This window comes from Coregonus lavaretus (assembly GCF_964263955.1).
Source record: "Coregonus lavaretus genome assembly, chromosome: 2".
NCBI lineage: Eukaryota > Metazoa > Chordata > Actinopteri > Salmoniformes > Salmonidae > Coregonus > Coregonus lavaretus.
Genome location: NC_139989.1, coordinates 86630170 through 86655064, shown reverse-complemented (window position 1 = coordinate 86655064; position 24895 = coordinate 86630170). Strand labels below are relative to the sequence as shown.

Here is a 24895-nt window from a genome sequence, read left to right as displayed (position 1 = left end):
ATCTAAGCTCTGCTCCTACACAGAGAATATCACAACTGAAAGAGAACATGACTAATCTCTCTTCTTTGTTGCAGCCAGAGGATTGTAGGAACTAAAACCAGGCCCGTGCTGACATCTGATGGTTGTGTGGTGATAACTGATTGTGAACTCACCTACATACGCAAACAATCAAACGTGTCAGAGACTGGTGAGTTGTCACGTAGAAAGTAGGACCTCCTCCCGGGATCCTTTGATGAAAGGATCCTGTGATGGGATAGGAGTACCTCGAGAGGTTCCAGAACAATTCAAAGCTAGGAATCAGATCGCAGTTGAGTTTGAATCAAGTATTTTTTGGTGGTCAACAATTAATGAAACCGTAGATTGGATAAATTATATTTACTATAACCAGCAAAGATTTATAAACCACACTTGTGATGCAATAAAGGGATTAGATGAGCAGACAGCAGCAACTATCTTAATGACATGGAAGAATAGAATAGCTTTAGATATGCTTTTGGCTGAGAGGGGCGGAGTTTGTGTTCTGTCTGGATCTATGTGCTGTATTTTCATCCTCAAACAATATAGCACCGGACGGGTCAGTGACAAAAGAGCTTCAGGGGAGTAACTACACTGACGAACAAACTGGCTGAGAGATCTGATATTGATAGCTCCATAAACGGTTGGTTTGATAACATATTTGGTAAATGGAAAATATTGTTGTAACTATTCTGGGTGAAGTTATAGCCTCTATGGGTATACTTGTTCTTTGTGGATGTTGTCTTATTTCCTGTGTCTTAGGTTTGGTGAGAAAGGAGACGGAGAAGGTGATTTTCCACAGATGGTGAGATAAGGCCCAATCCTGGACTCCAACCTAGGAATGGAGGATATGACCTACCAGGCTTGGTGGAGTGACACTAGAGGGTGTCATCAAGCTCTGGATGATTTCAAATGTAACCTGACACGTGACTTCCGTCTCGCTTCCGCATTGTCTCCGTGCTGCTGTGCTGTTTGTTGCTACTTGGCTACCTGCCAAACTATTCACGTTTTACTTTTAATAAACGTTTAATCAATCTCTGTGTTCAACAAATTTACCAACTTTTTAGTTTTGTCCTCACTCATCTTTTTTCGTTAAACTTTTTCACCCCGGACGTTTTATCCCGAGACAGAAGAGTCATTTTCCTGTGCGTTTTAGCTGCCAATTTTACTTTATTTTCCATTTCTCCATCGCAACTTTTTTCCCTTATTCAACTTTTTCACTCCGGACGCTTTATCTGGACATGGTTCGTCAACATCTTCAACAGCCGAAGCTAAGTAGTAACATTAACATGATGTCTTCTAATTGCAGTCGCTGTATTCATAATATACAGGAGAACGATCGCCTTACGGCGAGAATAGCTGTGCTACAAGCCCAGCTTCAGACGCAATCGTTAGGCAAGGGTAATTTCAGTGTAGAAAAGGAAGAAACAGCGTCTGTGCCACCAGTAAGTACAGACAGTAACGTTAGTATAAATCCCCCCGCACAGTCCCCGCAGCCGGACAACTTTCTCATGGCTTCTGGAGGGAAATACTGTTGGAATGCTCAACCGGTGTCGCTCATTCAGCCGACAGAAACCTTCAACCAGTTTTCCCCATTATGTAGCGAGTCGGAGTCTGAGTCTGAGTCTTCTCTTGTCTCTACTCCTCCCGTTACGGGGTCTGAGACGCCGAAGGCTCCCACCATTAGCTCTGACAAATTGAAAACCCTAGTCATTGGCGACTCCATTACCCGCAGTATTAGACTTAAAACGAATCACCCAGTGATCATACACTGTTTACCAGGGGGCAGGGCTACCGACGTTAAGGCTAATCTAAAGATGGTGCTGGCTAAAGCTAAAACTGGCGAGTGTAGAGAGTATAGAGATATTGTTATCCACGTCGGCACCAACGATGTTAGGATGAAACAGTCAGAGGTCACCAAGTGCAACATAGCTTCAGTGTGTAAATTAGCTAGAAAGATGTGTCGGCATCGAGTAATTGTCTCTGGCCCCCTCCCAGTTAGGGGAAGTGACGAGCTCTACAGCAGAGTCTCAGCACTCAATCGCTGGTTGAAAACTGTTTTCTGCCCCTCCCAAAAGATAACATTTGTGGATAATTGGCCCTCTTTCTGGGACTCACCCACAAACAGGACCAAGCCTGACCTGCTGAGGAGTGACGGACTCCATCCTAGCTGGAAGGGTGCTCTCCTCTTATCTACCAACATAGATAGGGCTCTAACTCCTCTAGCCCCACAGTGAAATAGGGTGCAGGCCAGGCAGCAGGCTGTTAGCCAACCTGCCAGCTTAGTGGAGTCTGCCAATAGCATAGTCAGTGTAGTCAGCTCAGCCATACCCATTGAGACTGTGTCTGTGCCTCGACCTAGGTTGGGCAAAACTAAACATGGCGGTGTTCACCCTAGCAATCTTATTAGGATAAAGACCTCCTCCATTCCTGCCATTATTGAAAGAGATCGTGATACCTCACATCTCAAAATAGGGTTACTTAATGTTAGATCCCTCACTTCAAAGGCAGTCATAGTCAATGAACTAATCACTGATCATAATCTTGATGTGATTGGCCTGACTGAAACATGGCTTAAGCCTGATGAATTTGCTGTGTTAAATGAGGCCTCACCTCCTGGTTACACTAGTGACCATATTCCCCGTGCATCCCGCAAGGGCGGAGGTGTTGCTAACATTTACGATAGCAAATTTCAATTTACAAAAAAAAAAATGGCGTTTTCATCTTTTGAGCTTCTAGTCATGAAATCTATGCAGCCTACTCAATCACTTTTTATAGCTACTGTTTACAGGCCTCCTGGGCCATATACAGCGTTCCTCTCTGAGTTTCCTGAATTCCTATCAGACCTTGTAGTCATAGCAGATCATATTCTAATTTTTGGTGATTTTAATATTCACATGGAGAAGTCCACAGACCCACTCCAAAAGTCTTTCAGAGCCATCATCGACTCAGTGGGTTTTGTCCAACATGTCTCTGGACCTACTCACTGCCACAGTCATACTCTGGACCTAGTTTTGTCCCATGGAATAAATGTTGTAGATCTTAATGTTTTTCCACAAAATCCTGGACTATCGGACCACCATTTTATTACGTTTGCAATCGCAACAAATAATCTGCTCAGACCCCAACCAAGGAGCATCAAAAGTCGTGCTATAAATTCTCAGACAACACAAAAATTCCTTGATGCCCTTCCAGACTCCTTCTGCCTACCCAAGGACGTCAGAGGACAAAAATCAGTTAACCACTTAACTGAGGAACTCAATTTAACCTTGCGCAATACCCTAGATGCAGTTGCACCCCTAAAAACGAAAAACATTTGTCATAAGAAACTAGCTCCCTGGTATACAGAAAATACCCGAGCTTTGAAGCAAGCTTCCAGGAAATTGGAACGGAAATGGCGCCACACCAAACTGGAAGTCTTCCGACTAGCTTGGAAAGACAGTACCGTGCAGTACCGAAGAGCCCTCACTGCTGCTCGATCATCCTACTTTTCCAACTTAATCGAGGAAAATAAGAATAATCCAAAATTTCTTTTTGATACTGTTGCAAAGCTAACTAAAAAGCAGCATTCCCCAAGAGAGGATGGCTTTCACTTCAGCAGTAATAAATTCATGAACTTCTTTGAGGAAAAGATCATGACCATTAGAAAGCAAATTACGGACTCCTCTTTGAATCTGCGTATTCCTCCAGGGCTTAGCTGTCCTGGATCTGCACAGCTCTGTGAGGGCCTGGGATCGGGAGAGTCACTTAAGTGTTTTAGTACTATATCTCTTGACACAATGATGAAAATAATCATGGCCTCTAAACCTTCAAGCTGCATACTGGATCCTATTCCTACTAAACTGCTGAAGGAGCTGCTTCCTGTGCTTGGCCCTCCTATGTTGAACATAATAAACAGCTCTCTATCCACCGGATGTGTACCAAACTCACTAAAAGTGGCAGTGATAAAGCCTCTCTTGAAAAAGCCAAACCTTGACCCGGAAAATATAAAAAACTACCGGCCTATATCGAATCTTCCATTCCTCTCAAAAATTTTAGAAAAAGCTGTTGCGCAGCAACTCACTGCCTTTCTGAAGACAAACAATGTATACGAAATGCTTCAGTCTGGTTTTAGACCCCATCATAGCACTGAGACTGCACTTGTGAAGGTGGTAAATGACCTTTTAATGGCGTCAGACCGAGGCTCTGCATCTGTCCTCGTGCTACTAGACCTTAGTGCTGCCTTTGACACCATCGATCACCACATTCTTTTGGAGAGACTGGAAACCCAAATTGGTCTACACGGACAAGTTCTGGCCTGGTTTAGATCTTACCTGTCGGAAAGATATCAGTTTGTCTCTGTGAATGGTCTGTCCTCCGACAAATCAACTGTACATTTCGGTGTTCCTCAAGGTTCCGTTTTAGGACCACTATTGTTTTCACTATATATTTTACCTCTTTGGGATGTTATTCGAAAACATAATGTTAACTTTCACTGCTATGCGGATGACACACAGCTGTACATTTCAATGAAACATGGTGAAGCCCCAAAATTGCCCTCGCTAGAAGCCTGTGTTTCAGACATAAGGAAGTGGATGGCTGAAAACTTTTTACTTTTAAACTCGGACAAAACAGAGATGCTTGTTCTAGGTCCCAAGAAACAAAGAGATCTTCTGTTAAATCTGACAATTCATCTTGATGGTTGTAAAGTCGTCTCAAATAAAACTGTGAAGGACCTCGGCGTTACTCTTGACCCTGATCTCTCTTTTGACGAACATATCAAGACTGTTTCAAGGACAGCTTTTTTCCATCTACGTAACATTGCAAAAATCAGAAATTTTCTGTCCAAAAATGATGCAGAAAAATTAATCCATGCATTTGTTACTTCTAGGTTAGACTACTGCAATGCTCTATTTTCCGGCTACCCGGATAAAGCACTAAATAAACTTCAGTTAGTGCTAAATACGGCTGCTAGAATCCTGACTAGAACCAAGAAATTTGATCATATTACTCCAGTGCTAGCTTCCCTACACTGGCTTCCTGTTAAGGCAAGGGCTGATTTCAAGGTTTTACTGTTAACCTATAAAGCGTTACATGGGCTTGCTCCTACCTATCTTTCCGAGTTGGTCCTGCCGTACATACCAATACGTACGCTACGGTCACAAGACGCAGGCCTCCTAATTGTCCCTAGAATTTCTAAGCAAACAGCGGGAGGCAGGGCTTTCTCCTATAGATCTCCATTTTTATGGAACAGTCTGCCTACCCATGTGAGAGACGCAGACTCGGTCTCAACCTTTAAGTCTTTACTGAAGACTTATCTCTTCAGTAGGTCCTATGATTGAGTGTAGTCTGGCCCAGGAGTGTGAAGGTGAACGGAAAGGCTCTGGAGCAACGAACAGCCCTTGCTGTCTCTGCCAGGCCGGTTCCCCTCTCCACTGGGGTTCTCTGCCTCTAACCCTGTTGCAGGGGCTGAGTCACTGGCTTGCTGGTGCTCTTTCATGCCGTCCCTGGGAGGGGTGCGTCACTTGAGTGGGTTGAGTTACTGACGTGATCTTCCTGTCTGGGTTGGCGCCCCCCCCCTTGGTTTGTGCTGTGGTGGAGACCTCTGTGGGCTATACTCGGCCTTGTCTCAGGATTGTAAGTTGGTGGTTGAGGATATCCCTCTAGTGGTGCGGGGGCTGTGCTTTGGCAGAGTGGGTGGGGTTATATCCTTCCTGTTTGGCCCTGTCCGGGGGTTTCTTCGGATGGGGCCACAGTGTCTCCGGACCGCTCCTGTCTCAGCCTCCAGTATTTATGCTGCAGTAGTTTATGTGTCGGGGGGCTGGGGTTAGTTGGTTATACCTGGAGTACTTCTCCTGTCTTATCCAGTGTCCTGTGTGAATTTAAGTATGCTCTCTCTAATTCTCTCGTTCTCTCTTTCTCTCTGAGAACCTGAGCCCTAGGACCATACGTCAGGACTACCGGGCATGATGACACCTTGCTGTCCCCAGTCCGCCTGGCCTTGCTGCTATTCCAGTTTCAACTGTTCTGCCTGCGGTTACGAAACCCCTACCTGTCCCAGACCTGCTGTTTTCAACTCTTAATGATCGGCTATGAAAAGCCAACTGAGAGACCTGAGCCCTAGGACCATACGTCGGGACTACCGGCCGTGGTGACTCCTTGCTGTCCCCAGTCCGCCTGGCCTTGCTGCTATTCCAGTTTCAACTGTTCTGCCTGCGGTTATGGAACCCCTACCTGTCCCAGACCTGCTGTTTTCAACTCTTAATGATCGGCTATGAAAAGCCAACTGAGATTTATTCCTGATTATTATTTGACCATGCTTGTCACTTATGAACATTTTTGAACATCTTGGCATGGTTCTGTTATAATCTTCACCCGGCACAGCCAGAAGAGGACTGGCCACCCCTCATAGCCTGGTTCCTCTCTAGGTTTCTTCCTAGGTTTTCGCCTTTCTAGGGAGTTTTTCCTAGCCACCGTGCTTCTACACCTGCATTACTAGCTGTTTGGGGTTTTAGGCTGGGTTTCTGTACAGCACTTCGAGATATTAGCTGATGTAAGAAGGGCTATATAAAATAAAATTGATTGAAATTGATTGATTAAAGGGGGCCAAAATATACTTCTCTGTTTGTGTTTTATGTTTTAATAGTCTTATGTTTTGTGTTTTATTGATCCTGTGTGTTATGGTTTGAAGTTCTTTGATGACTGGTAACAATTTGCAAGTGGGGTGTAGATGGACTGAGGGTTTGAATATTTTAGTATCATTATGGCCTATTAATAAAAGTGTGATTTTTTGTTTGTATTGTATTATAATGAATGACAATCTGTGTTTTCTTATTTTTTGAATCACACCTTATTAGGTGTGAAAAGGGGGACTATTGGGGATTTATTATTCTCCTAAATTGATGGGATGACTAACTTAGAAAGAATGCATTCTTGACTGGGCTAATGTAGGCTGTGACACCTGGCAAGGCTGTGATTGATGTGAAGAGCTGTTTTAGGGGTTCAAATAAGATAAGGATTGTGTCTTCAAATGCTAGACTATAATAGTTATTTGTGATCTGTGAGCCTTCCTTTGACTAGGAATGATGTCTAAGGGAGCTGGCTCTTCTCACTATGATAGGTTGTTATGATAATCTTGTGCCTGGCTGAAGTGTGCAACAAATGGCGCCGAGGAGATGAGAGCAACCCCTGAATCAACGGATTGGCTGAGAAAGTTTAAACCACGCTCAAGTCTTTACTCTAATTGGCCAGCAGAGAAGTGGGAAACTTCCTCTGTCAGAGTATTTGGGTATTGTTTCTGGAACAATGTTTTAGTTCTCTGGAGTGTCCTGCGAGACATCACAGAGAGCCCGTATATACGAAACATAATATTTACCATTGAAGGTTTTTGCATTAATTAAAATAACTAGTATACCTTAGAAGTCGTGTTGACCTCTTTTGTTCCTGATACCAGATTTGAATTAACGCGACTTTGACAAAAGCAAGACAATGTTTAAAGCTCACTATGGATCTACTAACAGGTTAGCCTCTAGAAAGTCTTTGGATGTATTTGAAGTGTGATTATAGTGTGTTCTGTGTTACTCCTTTGTCAATCCAATACTAACTGAATAGTGAATCAATCAATCAATACAGTGTGATTATAGTGTGTTCTGTGTCATTCCTTTAGTCTTTTCCAATACTAACTGAATGGTGAATGAATATATTTGCAGTCAATCAATCAATCAATCAATACAGTGTTTGAACAAAATTCAACTCCAGTTGAAGAACTGGGACAAGCTATATGAAGATGGTTAAAGCTCCTAAACGGAATTACATCATCAGCATGTTTCCACTGTCCATACCTGCCTACACCTTTAACACCATAGACAAAATGATTCATTTGGACTATTAAAAGGGCCAGGATGAACCAAGCTAGATCACAGGTAAAGATTTAGAAGGGAGGATTAAAGCTCCCTAACATGTAATTATAGCAAGACGCCTTTATAACTGCCCAAATAGACTCTCTTTATTGAGAACTCTAATAGGCCAATTTGGGTTGACATGGAAGAAGAACTTAATGCCCCATTTGGATCATCATATTATCTGTGTCAACACTTAAATGTGGGACTGCAGAATCCCATATTATAAGAGACAGACATCTTCACCTTTCCTGACAAGCTCTGCTTCTTTATGGAACAACCAGAAATACAAATTAGGAGGAAAGGTGGTTGTCTGGAAAGAGTGGGATAGGTTTTGTTTTAGCCTCAACACTAATACATTTCACTTTTGCGCTATGTGTCAACTTTTATTTGAGTGTGGCTGTGGAAGACTGGTCCCTTGATGATGTCTGCAAGTGGCTGAGTACCAATGATCTCCATGATTCCATCCCATCATTCCAAGGTTCACAATCTTTCTGAAGAATGCCAACTCTCTTCAATTGTCCACTTTGCAACGAGCATACTTTCTCTGTGTCCAGACGACTCACACATATTGGCCTCTATCACCAGCATGAACCACATTGTCTAATTACCTGTGGACTTAATGGGTGTGGGAAAGCAAATAGATGTTTTAGCGCCTATCGGTCACACATCTACCAAAACCACAGAGCTTTTAAGCCCCAACTTAGATGAGAATTGCCCTCATGATGAATTTGAGACGGGGACTGATCCCATTGAAGATGACATGAGTGATGTAGAGAGTCTGCCAGAGGCTGAATATGTTCAAGCCACAGAGATCAACACTGAGCAGCTAATTGAAGGTCTCAAAATCAATATCTGTCTTTTTATTTTGAAAATCATGAAAGAACACTGCATCCCAGCTACGGTACAGAATAGCATTGTTGAGGACCTCAGAACCATTTTTGATGCATTTATGACACACTACAGCGATCCCCTCAGGTTTCATCTTACAAAAAAGCAAATAAACGTGGTTGAACATGACGATCTCAGGGACTTGCTTAACAACTCTGCAGTATTTGAGGAATGCATTGGATGCATACGCTCTGAGTGGATGCTGGAGCATTACCGTGTGAAAGAATTGGGCATGGTACGGCCAAATGAAGTACCACTGAGCAACAAAGAAGGTTATAAAACAAGGTGATTTCAATACAGCTACATGGTCCCCAGGGTATATGAATATAAAGAGACATGAGACAAAACAATGGACCTGTAGAATGGAATAAGTCATAAGACCTCTATGATTCATTTCATTTGTCAGTTCTTCCAGCTAATGTGAGATGTTTAGATGACATAACATTTGAGGACACATACTGTAATTTAGCTGGCCATCTTTTCCCCTCCCTTTCTGGCTGCCCTCCCCCTTCCCTTCTAAGTTCAATGTGGTTTATTTGTCATATACATGGAGTTAACAGTGCAATGAAATGCTGACTAGCAGGTTAACCTCTTGACAACAACAATAGAACAAGTCAGTAGCTAAGTTAATATCCCGTCTGGACTACTGCAACTCGCTGTTGGCTGGCCTCCCTGCCTGTGCCATTAAACCCCTACAACTCATCCAGAATGCCGCAGCCCGTCTGGTGTTCAACCTTCCCAAGTTCTCTCACGTCACCCCCCTCCTCCGCACACTCCACTGGCTTCCAGTTGAAGCTCGCATCCGCTACAAGACCATGGTGCTTGCCTATGGAGCAGTGAGGGGAACGGCACCTCTGTACCTTCAGGCTCTGATCAGTCCCTACACCCAAACGAGGGCATTGCGCTCATCCACCTCTGGCCTGCTGGCTCCCCTTCCTCTGCGGAAGCATAGTTCCCGCTCAGCCCAGTCAAAACTGTTCGCTGCTCTGGCACCCCAATGGTGGAACAAGCTCCCTCACGACGCCAGGACAGCGGAGTCACTCACCACCTTCCGGAGACATTTGAAACCCCACCTCTTTAAGGAATACCTGGGATAGGATAAAGGAATCCTTCTACCCCCCCCCCCCCCCCCCAATTGTAAAGTGGTTATCCCACTGGCTATAGGGTGAACGCACCAATTTGTGAGTCGCTCTGGATGCGCTCTGGATGTGCGACTAATGTGCCCTTGAGCAAGGCACTTAACCCTAATTGCTCCTGTAAGTCGCTCTGGATAAGAGCGTCTGCTAAATGACTAAAATGTAAATGTAATATAAAGAGTAATACAATAGTAATAAACCCTGCATTCATAACTATCCTTAACATACCTGGGGTGTTTCTGGGATAGAGGGTTGATATAAAAGTCAATATAATCAGCAATACAGGAAGATTCTGAGACACAATCACTTACTATTGGTCAGCCGTAGGGAACCGCCAACGTCTCAGGAGATATGTATTTTAGGCAGTAAGTAAAACTGCCTTGGAGAATCTGCCCCAAAAAGATAGACCATCTGTTTATCTGTAATGTACTTATCCTCATATAGTTTACTCACTATCTCCTGGATTAATCTTTGTGTTTTCTGGTTGTGTTGAGTGGGACAATGGAACATAGTGTTTACCATTATCCCATTGGCTATTGACTCAAGAAGATATTCACTTTATCCATTACAACAATCTGAGCCCCCTTATCTGCTGGTTTAATCACTATATTCTGATTGATGTTCAATGTTTCTAGAGCTTGATTTTTTTTTAAATGTGTAAGGTTAAGCTGATATACAGGTCTGGTTCTGAATTGTGAAAGGAAGCCACATCCCTACGTATAACAGTCTGTATAGTTTCTGACACTGACTCCAACTGAGGTTCCCAATGTGAGGGGTTTGGAAATAGTAAATGAGGAAAATCTGTTTCATAATCAAAATGATGTAATAACTTCAATCTTCTATGATAGAAGTGTAGATCCCTCCGGAGCTCCCCGCAGTCCACCTGTTTAGGAGTTGGTATGAAAGTCAGTCCTCTTTCTAGAACCTCACTCTCGGCTTGGTTGAGCCCAACGGGACATTGCTGGACAAGGCCTCAAATCGGTTGTGAAGTAGTATGGACATATTGATGGAACAAGGTCACTAAACTGGTGGTTAGACAGGGTAGATCCAAGAGCAGGCCTCTGCTGTCATCTAGAGGGCGTTTTCTCTGTACTGCTTGACACATGGAGACTCAATGGAGGCACAGTGCAAAGTGCTCAAAGTTAGGCCCAAACAATTGTTTGTCAGGCTGGGATCTATAAAGCAGTATGTTCTTCAATTAGATGCCAACTAATATTCATACAGGGACAATAGGTGGGGCAGGAGGAAGAATGGTGTTCCTGATTTTCAGAAGAATTCCCCTTATTTTTTTAAAGCTTCAGATTGAGATTGTTGTTATTCTCCAATATGTTTTTCTTCAGTGAGCCCCTCTGGATTCTCCAAGGGGAATACTCCCTCTATTCTCCACTAGAGAGTTGGAGCTCCATGCTTTTGCTGGGAATTGTCCACTGTTGGTGTACATTTATTTGGTCCCCAAAATACCAAAATAAAAAGGTGTATTTGTCTAGTTTTAGCTGAGTCCCCAGTTAGCATTCCTGTGGCTCATTTAAAAGTTTTAACAAAAAAAAAACGTACTCCTGACATTTCACCACAATAGGCTTCTTCAGACAATGGGACAAAAAGTAGCCAAACAAAGCCAAAGGAGAGTGATGAGCAGCAGCAGCATCATCAAACCAGCGAGGCCGCCGGCAAGCCCAACAGTGATGATGCTGCCGAGCTCCAGTTAGCTCCGTGTGCAGAGCCTACCCACCCTTCCACAAGCACCGCCAGGATAATGGCTCCACAGCCCCCTCCACCTCCGACTGTTCCTCACTATCTTGGAACAGAGGTGCCAGCCCAGATTAGCCTAGAATCCTACCGTAGCCGCAGGTTTTCTGTCCAAAAAAACTTCATTTAATAGCAACTGGTTCATAAGAAGAGAGTGTCTGGAATACTCGCTTACTGAAGATGATGCATTGCTGAAAGTTCTGCGTGGGGTCCATCTATTGGGAGATGGCTAACTAGTCTGTATTTTCCACTGATTCATATGGATGCAAGTCCATACATTGGCTGTAAAAGTGGGTAAAACCAGACAAGCATATAACTGTAGCTATGTGGTCTTTACATGGGTGTGTTTCAGCAGGGTGAGGTCAGAGAGATGCTTCCAAGTCAGTATTTTTCTGAACTCATAAAATCCTTTACACGATCTGATGGGATGAATGTTCAACCCCATTAAAATGACCATAAAGTCTATATAGCACCTTTAATTTAAGACCTCACAGATCTGTTCATGGCAAAGCAGTTCAATTAATGATATTAATTGATTCTTAAAGAATATAACTTATAAATCATGAGCCTCATCTTGAGGAGTCACATGTGACAGTATTCATAAAGAGTAGGAGTACTGATCTGGGATCAGTTTTTCCTTTTAGATCATAATGAATAAGATTAAATGGACAGGGGGGACCTGATCCTAGATCAGCACTCCTCCTCTGGGAAACTGCATGTATGAAACAGAACACATAGTCGTAGTCTAGTTACAGCAGGTGTTTACTGCCATCTAGTGGAAGATACCAATAAAACACTTTATTATCAGGATGGGGAGACGGATGAGCTGAAACAGAAAGTAAAGTTGTTCTTTTGTACAGGATCCATTTTAAGACTACTGAGCAGAAAACGCTATATGGAGAGAACAAAAAAATAAAGTGAGTATTTCTGAATAATAATCTATTCTAATGGACAGAGTAAGAGAATGAATACCTGGAATGAGATAGTACTAGTTAGTAGAACTGCTACTTGAGCTTAGTTGCTGACAGACAGCAGTTTTCAAAGTGTTATCACATGTTATCAGTCAAACGTCTGGTAAAGATGGTGGAGGAGCTTTTAAATGATAGGGTTTTATGTTTATCTCAGGGTTTCTCAATCCTTTTGTTCTTGCCCAGCATTTACACACCTGATTCAACTAATCATCAGATAATTTAAGACAGTTGAATATTTGAGGCATACAAATGAACATTCTCAAATTTAAACCTTTTGGATTTGTAGGCCTGTTTACAATTATTAAAGGCCTACAGTAAATCACATTTTGGAGGGAAAAAAAGCACAGCTAAACCTGGTGGACATTTTAATTTAATGACCAATGGAATGGTCTAAAACGTGCAAACTCTGCTCACCCGGGGAGCCGGCCAATGGAAAACTAATTCACCCAGTCACCGTTATGACTTTATTTCCTTATTTGAAATTGGAAGTGACTTTGTAGCCTACGCAGTTACAAAATGTCTGTTCAAACTGTGGCGCATATGGAACATTAGAACAGTGGTGGAAAAAGTAAAGATACCTTAATAGAAAATGACTCAAGTAAAAGTGAAAGTCACCCAGTAAAATACTACTTGAGTAAACGTCTAAAAGTATTTGATTTTAAATATACTTAAGTATCAAAAGTAAATGTAATTTCTAAAGTAAAGTAGGAATAATTAAAATTAAAATTACTTATATGAAGCAAACCAGACGGCACAATTTTCCTGTTATTTTCATTTACGGATAGCCAGGGTCACATTCCAACACTCAGACATCTTTTTAAAAAAGCATTTGTGACCAGGGATGACCAGCGATGTTCTCTTGATAAGTGTGAATTGGACCATTTTCTGAATGTAACAAGTACTTTTGGGTCTTAGGGAAAATGTATGGAGTAAAAAGTACATCATTTTCTTTATGAATGTAGTGAAGTAAAAGTAAAAGTTGTTAAAAATATTAATAGTAAAGTACAGATACCCCCAAAAAACGACCTAAGTAGTACTTTAAAGTATTTTTACTTAAGTACTTTACACCACTGCATTAGAAGACGGATAAATGTGTTGATTTTGAAAGAAAGACGGGCAGATTCTGCTAGGTAGGCTACGAACTATTATAAAGTTAGGTCGTCATCACAGTAGGTTTGAGCTACAGTATGATGACTTACCAACCTGATGGTCTCCATTGGAAATGTTGTGGAAAATGTTGTACACTCAGTGTATTAAAATATGTAACATAAACAACAAATGATATGCTCAGATACACAAAATACATCTGGTTTCAGATCTAGAAGATTCTCCTCTTCAATAGTAATATCATCAATTCTGACCAGTAACTTACCTGGGGTCAAAGGTCCCTGATTTATCACTAAAATGTATAGGATGATCCATAGAGATGTCACTCTTCATGGACAGATGACTGGGTACTGGAGAGACTGATCTCAGAGTTTGGTTGGAGATTCTGGAAAACATAATAAATCACCATGAAACTACATTTTAAAATATATCAAAATTATATTTCAATAGATAAAATACATTACATAAAGCATTAAAATATATGCCACTACATAAATCAACAAACATGCAGCTCTAATTAAAAACAAAATAGTTATATAGATATATACATATATAGAGGTGAAAGCATTGGAAATGCTTTTGGCGGTTAATCTGCTTCTGTTTTGTGGGTGGCACTGTGTGCTGTTTTCGATGGATGGGTCCTGGCCTCTCGGGGCCTTAGGGATATGGAGGGACGTGGGTGGGATGCTGATCACTGGGATGACGGCTCAACTTGGGATGGGGAGGGGCTTTAGCGGGGGAATTAGTGGAGAACAATTGAAGGGTTACTCCGTAGCAATGCAAATATCACGGTACAGCTATATGGACGCTCAATCATTACGCTATTTTTTTATTGGTAAATTTACAAACATATATAATGATAAATAGACTTGAAACTTGTATCTCATTATGGTGTATGGTGAAATAAGTATAGCCAGTTATAATTGTAATGGCTTAGCTGATAATAACAAAAGAAGAACAATATTTACATGGCTCAAAGCGAAAGAATATAATATCTATTGTATACAGGAAACTCATTCAACAATTCGAGATGAAGTAGCGTGGAAAAAAGAATGGGGGGTGGGAAATATACTTCTCCCATGGGCAAAGAAATTCAAAAGGGGTGATGATATTAATTAATAGTAATTTCGATCCGAATGTGCAAATTGTACAAATAGATACACAAGGTAAATGGATTATTTTAAATATGTTATTGGACCATAAACAGATATGGCTCATTAACCTTTACGGACCAAATAAAATGATCCACAATTCTTTGACAATATATATAATACATTTTCAAGCCTGCAAGCAACTCAAGACAATATTATTATGGTGGGGGATTATAATACTGTTTTAAATAGCTCAATGGACCGTAAAGGAAATCACACCACAAACAATCACCCACATGCTCTTAAGGAAATTGTGAATGTCATGGATACATTAGAACTAGTAGATATATGGAGGCTTAAATATACTGATCTAGTGAGATATACATGGCGGAGACTGAATCAAGCTAGTCGTCTCGACTTCTTTCTTATCTCATTCTCGTTGGCACCAAAAGTTTAAAAAAGTGTTGATAGTGGACAGAATGCGGTCGGACCATCATATAATAGGCATATACATTACTCTTACTGAATTTCCACGTGGGCGAGGATATTGGAAATTTAATCAAAGCCTATTGAATGATAATTTATTTATAATTAGAACAAAGGAATTTATAACTGACTTTTTCCAACATAACACAGGTACAGCGAATCCCCTTATTGTATGGGACACCTTTAAATGTGCCTTTAGAGGCCATGCAATTCAGTACTCATCTCGAAAACAAAAGCAATTTAGGTCAAAAGAGTTTATACTAAGAAAGGAAATAGAAAGTCTAACAGAACAGATAGATGGCAATAAAAACTGTAACATAGAGGCTCAGAATAAATTAGAGGAAAAACAAAAAGAAATGGAGAAACTTATTCAAGAAAGATCAAGTGTAATATATTATAAAAATAAAGCAAACTGGATGGAATATGGGGAAAAATGCACAAAATTATTTTTTAATCTTCAACATAGGAATGCTACCAAAAAGAACTTAATGAAACTGGTTACAATTGACGGAGTCACCCATAATTCACCAAATGATATTTTGAAGGAAGAAACAAAGTACTTTAAGCATAAGTTTTCTTTTCAGTCGCCTCCATCTCCTCTAACTGAAGCTAATTGTAGAATTTTTTTTTCTATTGATAATGTCAAATTAACAGCCACACAGAAAGACTCATGTGAAGGTGAAATTACAGAGGAGGAACTTCTGGATGCAATTAAAAACTTTAAGTCTGGGAAAACTCCAGGGTTGGATGGCATACCAGTCGAGGTATACCAAACCTTTTTTGATATACTAAGAGGACCGTTATTAGCATGTTTTAACCACTCCTATGTAAATGGTAGATTATCTGACACTCAAGAAGAAGGTCTGATCTCATTATTACTGAAACAGGATACAAGTGGAAAATATAAAGATCCAGTCCATTTACAAAATTGGAGGCCCCTTACACTTCAGTGTTGTGATGCAAAAATCCTAGCAAAATGTATAGCGCATAGAATTAAAAAGGTATTGTCGGATATTATTAATTCTAATCAGACAGGTTTTTTACATGGAAGATACATTGGAGATAATATAAGGCAAGTATTGGAAACAATAGAACACTATGGAAAATATGGGAAACCAGGCCTGCTATTCATAGCAGACTTCGAAAAGGCATTTGATAAAGTTCGACTGGGGTTTATATATAAATGCCTGGAGCATTTCAATTTTGGAGAATCTCTTATAAAATGGGTCAAAATCATGTATAGTAACCCTAGGTGTAAAATAGTAAATAATGGCTATTTCTCAGAAAGTTTTAAACTGTCAAGAGGAGTGAAACAAGGTTGTCTACTATCGGCATATCTATTTATTGTGGCCATCGAGATGTTAGCTATTAAAATCAGATCCAATAATAATATCAGAGGATTAGAAATACAGGGCTTAAAAACAAAGGTGTCATTGTACGCTGATGATTCATGTTTTCTTTTAAATCCACAACTAGAATCCCTCCACAGCCTCATAGAGGATCTAGATACATTTTCTAACCTCTCTGGATTACAACCAAATTATGACAAATGTACTATATTACGTATTGGATCACTAAAAAATACAATTTTTACATTACCATGTAGTTTACCAATAAAATGGTCTTATGGTGATGTGGATATACTCGGAATACATATCCCAAAGGAAATAAATGATCTCACTTCAATACATTTTAATAGAAAGTTAGCAAAAATAGATAAGATCTTACTACCATGGAAAGGAAAATACCTGTCAATTTGTGGAAAAATCACCCTGATTAACTCTTTAGTATTATCCCAGTTTACCTATTTGCTTATGGTCTTGCCTACGCCTAGCAAACAGTTTTTTTAATTATATGAGAAAAAAATATTCAATTTTATTTGGAACGGCAAGCCAGACAAAATTAAAAGAGCATATTTATATAATGAATATGAATTCGGAGTACAGAAATTATTAAATATTAAAGCATTAGACCTATCACTAAAAGCTTCAGTCATACAAAAGTTATACTTTTATTATTCCATGTCTGGAATACACTGCCATCAGACACACATAACTGCACCACATATCACACTTTCACAAAATGCTTGAAGACATGGCTAAAGGTCAATCAGATTTGTGAACATGGTCCCTAGCTGTGTGTTGCCGCTTTCCATGTCTGTTGTCTGTAACTTGTGAGGTGTGGAAACACTTTGTTGCTTTTATGAATTTTGTCTTGCTTCTTTTTGTTCTATGTTGCTCGGTCTGTATGCTACGTCTTGTTTGTCCTATGTTGCTATGTCTGTATGCTATGTCTTGTTCTATGTTGTTATTGTCTATATTGTAATTGTTTTTAATAACCTGCCCAGGGACTGCGGTTGAAAATTAGCCGGCTGGCTAAAACCGGCACTTTTACTGAAACGTTGATTAATGTGCACTGTCCCTGTAAAAATAAACTCAAACTCAACTCAAACTCAAACTTAAATCCGAACTGGTTCTCAAGCAAATTAGTAAGATTGTCTCACCCAATGTTCAAGAAAGGCCTTTTTCCCTTTATTCAGATTACAACCTCTCACTTTCAGTTATTTGAAAAGGAAATCATCTCCCAAATGTCACTATTTCTAAAACAAGCCATAGAAAGTTGGTTGCAATTTCAATTTAATCCTCCAGAAACAACAGAACAAATAATGCAACAAATATTGTAGTTAAATTCAAATATACTAATTGACAAAAAAACTTTTTTTTTGACAGAATGTTTAAAAAAGGTATAATCTTCGTAAATGATATCATCGGTAGGACTGGTGGAGTTATGAAGCACATGCAGCTAACAAAAACATATGGAAATGTCAACCAAATGATTGCAGCCTTACCGCAAAAGTGCAAGAGGAAAGTGGAAGGGGGAGAAAGTAAGGAACTTGTCTGTCGGCCTTGCATTAAAGAACATAATTGGTTAAAGAAAACGGTGATAAATAAAAAAGTATATCAGTTTCACTTAAGGACCAAAGGATTGACAGCCGTCCCATATAGATTGCAAAATAGTTGGGAAGAGATCTTTGAAGTACCGATCCCATGGCACAGTGTTTATGAACTGACACGCAAAACGACACCGGATTCAAAAATTAGAATCTTTCAATTTAAATTATTATATAAAATTCTTGCTACCAATAGAATGTTATTTATATGGGGGATACAATCTTCCCAGCTCTGCATATTTTGCTGTGAAGAGACAGAATCATTAGATCATTTGTTTTGTTTCTGTCCATTTGTAGCTTGTTTTTGGACACAGGTCCAGGAATGGCTAAAGGATTGCAATATTTACCTGGAACTAACCTTGCAGATAGCATTACTGGGTGATCTGAAAAGTCATAGTCAATCAATCAATAATATAATAATACTTTTAGCAAAAATGTTTATTTTTAATTCACAATCTGTAGAAGCAATGAGAATAGAAAGGTTCAGAACTTTTGTAAAACATCACAGTACGGTTGAAATATATATGGCAAATAGAAATCCTATATGGATGGTGTTAAGAGATAGATGGGAGGCATTGAATAGAGTTGAAGGATGGGACTAATAACAAATAACAACAAATAAAAACAAAGATAGCTAATATATATATAATAGAATTATTGTAAAATGAACTCTGTCCATAAGGTGTAGAAAGTAAGTATAGACCGGAAGTAGAGGCCTGGGCATTGTTGTTCACTAATTTACTCCAAGTAGGGAAAGGATGGTGGGGTTGAAAAGTAATAAAGGGGAGTATATATAAATAAATAAATAAATAAATAAATAAAAAACATGGGGGATTGGAAGTGATGCAGACAATTACATTGATAGAAGATAAAATCTATCTGCAATATTAAGCTGATCCATAAAAAAAAAAAAAAAAAAAAAAAAAAAAGAACCCTTAAGAGAATGAAAACATATTTCCAGTAGTATTGTTAGTTAGTCAATACTGGGGCCCTGCACAAAAAATGTCACAGGAACTCATAAAAAGTAAAACTGTCCAAAAGTAAGTTATGTATATGGCTCTAATTTTGACATTTTCCTGTCCATCATATTCAAGATTTGGAGAGCTGCCTTTCCTGTCTGTTCAAACTTTGATAATCTTTTACCTTCTGATTTACCAACAGATTGAGAATGGGAAGACTGCGGCTACAGATATTGTTTATGGTGGTAACGATCACCATTTTGTTTTTGTCAGTAAGTTCTAAAGCACTTTTTATATTCTTGATCTTATAAATGATTATAAGACATATAAATACAAGTACTGTAAGATGCTTGAAATCATTAAAAAGCTTAGGCTCCATTAAGGTCTATTCTAATTTAAAATGCCATTTTAATTTGCCTTTGTTCAGTCAGATTACTTTTTATTGCTCAGGTTTTGGTCAAAATAATGATTCATGGAATTATTAGTTATTGATCATTCAAAGAGTTACTTGTTAACTTGACAGCCTGTTCCCCAGCTTTACACTGCTACATTCAATGTTTCTCCAAGATGAAATTATACACCGGGAGGCAATTTAGCAGTGGCGGTATTTTGTCCACAAGAGGATCGTTGAGCATGCAGTTCAACATTTGCATCTTTTGGACAAACATCAAATATAGCAGAGTTCATGAGATCATATTTTAAATGTAGTAAGGGCTACCATGTCTTTCTATTTCAGGTGTGTCGAGACAACCATTGCCAATTGAATATTCTTTCACATTACCTTAAAGTCAACCACACTACCTTTACCACTGATACTCCATATGTTACCACTCATACCCCATATATTACCATTCAAACTCCACATGTTGATATTTGTAATGGAATCACCAACAGGACATTTATGCCAACCAATGACTCCTTAATAAGTACAGAGGAATGGGAAACTCTGGTCACAAAGCTACAATGGACATTACCGCCTGTTGACCTCTTATCCACAGATGAGGCCACAAACCCCACTAAGTGCTCATTCTCTGTTGTCAACCCCAATTCAAACCACACAGTTGGAGGGTTTATAGATGTCATTTTGATAGCTAGAGATACTAAAAACAGGATCAAAACCTATGGAGGGGACTTTTTTCAGGCCAAGTTGTTTAATGCAGAACTTAAGGCCAGTACTTATGGAGCTGTAACAGACCACTTTAATGGCACCTACACTGCCCGCCTGGCCCTGCTTTGGCCCGGACCTGCCAAGGTGTCCATCCGCCAAGTGCACTCCAGTGAGGCCGTGCAGGTACTGTGCAGGCAAAGGGAACAGGACCCAGATAAGGTCTACTTCCAAGGCTACTTTGAGGATGGTGGCATGCAGGAAACAGTGATGTGCAATGCCCAGAGAAGTCCTAGGCTGGTGGGGAATGACTTGCAGTGTTGCTGTGAGTACAGAGAGCCAGTCACCGGAGAGTCCTGGTTCTGTCGTCGGCCATCTTCCCTGCCCTGCCATGCTTTGACCTACCAAAGCATGGGTGGTTACCAGGCAGTACTCTCCAAGTTGGAGACAACTCTTCTTAATAGGTAGATATCTTTCAATCGGGTGTCAAATATGCAGGTTGGGGGTCATTGTTTACCCACCATCTGATTTAATGTGGCCCCTCTTGTTATCCAAACACAATCCTATCCTATTATTTGAAAATATTTTATGTTGGGGAAAGAGGAACTCACATAACATTGGTGAATTGACAATTCATGCTGTTCAGGAAAATAAAGTAAATTGCTGTAGACCCAATGTTAGCAGAAATGTCTACAAACCATGACTGCACGGCATCCTGTTCCATCACTTAATGGTAGTGTCTCCAAATTATTGATTATTGTTCTTCACACTCAAATAATATTTCATTTTTTGCAGATTCACAAACATTATTGTACCATATGATAATTCAGTTGTACATGTCCAGCAACAGGGCAATGAAACCCGTAAGTCCCTACAACATATTCCTCCTTTCCCTCCTTTTACTGTAATACCATTACACAGAATACAGCAGTACCTTGGGTTACTGTAATACCATTACACAGAATACAGCAGTACCTTGGGTTACTGTAATACCATTACACAGAATACAGCAGTACCTTGGGTTACTGTAATACCATTACACAGAATACAGCAGTACCTTGGGTTACTGTAATACCACTACACAGAATACAGCAGTACCTTGGGTTACTGTAATACCACTACACAGAATACAGCAGTACCTTGCATTACTGTAATACCATTACACAGAATACAGAAGTACCTTGGGTTACTGTAATACCACTACACAGAATACAGCAGTACCTTGGGTTACTGTAATACCATTACACAGAATACAGCAGTACCTTGGGTTACTGTAATACCATTACACAGAATACAGCAGTACCTTGGGTTACTGTAATACCACTACACAGAATACAGCAGTACCTTGGGTTACTGTAATACCACTACACAGAATACAGCAGTACCTTGGGTTACTGTAATACCACTACACAGAATACAGCAGTACCTTGCATTACTGTAATACCATTACACAGAATACAGCAGTACATTGCATTACTGTAATACCATTACACAGAATACAGCAGTTCCTTGGGTTATTGTAATACCACTACACAGAATAGAGCAGTACCTTGCTACCTACATAAGTCACAATCTTTAAACAAGTCATATCCTTTGTTATCTGGTTTAAACCTGGCTTGTTATCAACTTGCAAACTGGTGTCATTATCACAAATCAGCGCCCTCTACCTCGACTAACCTGTATCCCCATACATTGACTCAGTACCCCCTGTATATTTGATTTTTTACTTTATTTTATTTAGTAAATATTTTCTTAACTTTTTCATGCATTGTTGGTTAAGGGCTTGTAAGTAAGCATTTCACGGTATTCGGCACGTGAAAATAACATTTTATCTCATGCTAGCGATGCAGATTCGGCTCAGATGATCTAACAATGATTTCTCTCTCTCTAGGTCCAAACACAAAATGTCGTCCTGGTTTGCACACCCCAGTACCGTCTGGATTCTACCTCCAGGATCGCTGGACGTCCATGGTGTGTGACTCAAAATCATTTCCCTCAGCTAAACTGATATCTGGATGCCTGAAGGACAAACAGATCCTTATGATGGGTGACTCCACTCTCCGTCAATGGTTGGAGTACCTGGAGAACACTGTGCCAACACTGAAACGCCTGAACCTTCACACATCAAGCAAATCGGGCCCCTTTGAGGCAGTCGACACCCAGTCCAACACCCGTATCATCTGGCGGGCCCATGGGATACCTATACGGACGAGCAAGACCCCCTGGGCTGACCTCCACTACATCGGCAGGGAGGTGGAGGGTCTGGCAGGGGGTGCACACTCTGTAGTCGTCTTCACCATCAGGGCTCATTTCACCACGTACCCACTGGCTGTGTATGCACACCGTCTGGTCGTCATCCGTAGGGCTGTGGCGTCGCTGCTAAGACGATCTCCCACTACTCTGGTAGTGATCAAATCAGCCAACACGGGCTACAAGGATGTGTACGGCAGCGACTGGCTCTCCTGGCAGCTCGACATGGCTCTAAGGGAAATATTCAGGGACTTGCCCGTGGTCCTCATTGACGTTTGGCAGATGACCTCCTGCCACTATTCTCCGGATAACATTCACCCGCCCCCCGTGGAGATCCAAAATGAAGTGGACCTCTTCCTGTCCTTTGTTTGTCCGCAGTGAGAAAAGAGAAGCATTCAAAAGGGATTGCCTGTAAAATCAACTGCATAGAACATGGTGGTTGTCAAACTATTGCCTGCTTTCAGCTCTGCACTGATTCATCTGTCATGCATAAAATATAGTTAAGCAATGATTCATTTAAAGAACTTGTGGGCTATTTTAGAGCTAATTGTCTTTTCTTTTTTTTAATGCATTAATTAACAACAGTCTATGATGTTTGCAGTCAATGTAGAAGTGTGTCATCTGGTGGCCCTTTTTGGGCTTTCACCTACTGGTTTAATCTTGCCCAGGGCAATGCAGGGTCCAATCGCTTTTGCTAGTGCGCATTCTCTCTCACACTTTATTCAACTCATCATGGAGCCTCTCGTTTGGGTTGGGTGTGAGAGGGCGGGGGTGGGATGGGGCGGGGGTTGGAGTGTGCGCCCCTTTGGGTCCCCGGGACCAGGACTGAGAAGCACTGCATTTGAGCAATGTAAAAATGTCCATGACCTTGAATGTACATGCCCCTCTGACCCATCTAAATGAATGTAACTGTACGAAGTAATCTGATTGTAAATCATGAAATGTGTAATAACTTGGAAAGACTCAATATGAAAAAAAAAAATGAAAAAAAAGAAGAAAAAAAAACATTCAGCTCTAGCAGGGCAGGAATTTGACGAACTGACTTGTTGGAAAGGTGGCATCCTATGACGGTGCCACGTTGAAAGTCACATATGCATCGTTTTTCAAAACATAGTGAACCTGGAGGCAAAAAGCGAACCCCACATTCTAACTAAATGTTGTTTATTAGCACTCAAATCTATCAAGGGCATTTTCGGCACAATTTGGTGAAAGCCCCAAAGCGTTCAGAAAGCCTCTGATTCCCATCACTAGTGGACACCCCCATGAGTGTCTTTCAGAACCCCTCCTAAAACCACCTGTTTCGTTTTGGTTGTTGTTAGTGACTCTTTGTTAGTTCCTTCTTCTGTTTGAGAGACAATGTTTTATTTCTTGTTGAGGAATGTAACAATGTTCATGTGATTAAATTAAATCACCCGACTGTTTGGATATGTCTGTTAGTAAATGTTTTATTTCTAAGAGATCATGAGTAAAAGAGAAGAATTGACATTCTAGAATGAGTTGTCACTGTGTTCAACACAACCAACATGCTGCATCTCTGTTTAGGGGTCAGTGGTATAAAATGAGTCTCTCTGGAGAGAGAGAGGAGGGGGTCCCTGCCTCTAAATTGAGTCTCTCTGGGGAGAGAGAGGAGGGGGGCCCTGCCTCTAAAAGGAGTCTCTCTGGGGAGAGAGAGGAGGGGGGCCCTGCCTCTAAAATGCGTCTCTCTGGGGAACATGACACCAAAGCTAAGAGGTGAGATGACAATTTTATTAAGAATGTATTAATTTTATTTACAAAATAAATAGCTATCTTAAGATGAATGCACTTACTGTAAATCACTCTGGATTAGAGTATCTGCTAAATCAGGAGTTCTCAATCCGGGGTCAGTGGAGGTACTGCAGGGGTTCTGCAGCACCCTGACTGGACTCGTTGCAATGTAAAACATTTGATAGAATTTTAATACGACACAACCACTTTGCCTACTCTTCATTATTGCCTAATATAATGGAATGCATATTTCTTTAACCAATTCTGATGGTTGTTACAAGCGGAATTTTGACAATATTACCGTTATACCAACACACTCTTCACACCCATTTAACAACTCTAAATAGCTTTGGCATCGTTGGCATCAGGGTCCCTTGTCAATAATGTTGCCTACAACTTTGCATACAATGTTCATTTTCATCGAACACATATTTCCCCCTAAATGCCTTCAATTGCCCAATTTATAGCCATGGCCAATTTATGATTATTTTTTAACAACGTGATGTTGCGCTCCCAAGGGATAACTTGAAATAACATGATGTAGGTAATTAAATAATCAAAAGAA

At 40.4% G+C, this 24895-nt stretch overlaps 2 protein-coding genes across 2 annotated transcripts in view; one reads left to right on the top strand and one right to left on the bottom strand.

The window, feature by feature from the left end:
- The window catches only part of LOC311141336 (NLR family CARD domain-containing protein 3-like), a 109189-nt gene that overhangs the window by 62549 nt on the left and 21745 nt on the right, over positions 1-24895 (bottom strand). The gene's annotated exons all lie outside the window — the stretch shown is intronic.
- Positions 19221-23047, top strand: LOC311142360 (NXPE family member 3-like). Its single transcript, XM_084178000.1, has 4 exons — positions 19221-19501; positions 19966-20798; positions 21130-21197; positions 22226-23047. The coding sequence occupies exons 1-4, from the start codon at positions 19439-19441 to the stop codon at positions 22963-22965; spliced, it is 1704 nt and encodes a 567-aa protein (XP_084034126.1). The 5' UTR covers positions 19221-19438; the 3' UTR covers positions 22966-23047.

Excerpts from the sequence above, each read along its gene's own strand:
- LOC311142360 (XM_084178000.1), top strand. The coding sequence starts at position 19,439 with ATGGGAAGACTGCGGCTACAGATATTGTTTATGGTGGTAACGATCACC. Across the intron at positions 19,502-19,965 it reads TCACCATTTTGTTTTTGTCA|GTGTGTCGAGACAACCATTG; the intron begins GTAAGTTCTAAA and ends TTTCTATTTCAG. Across the intron at positions 20,799-21,129 it reads GAGACAACTCTTCTTAATAG|ATTCACAAACATTATTGTAC; the intron begins GTAGATATCTTT and ends CATTTTTTGCAG.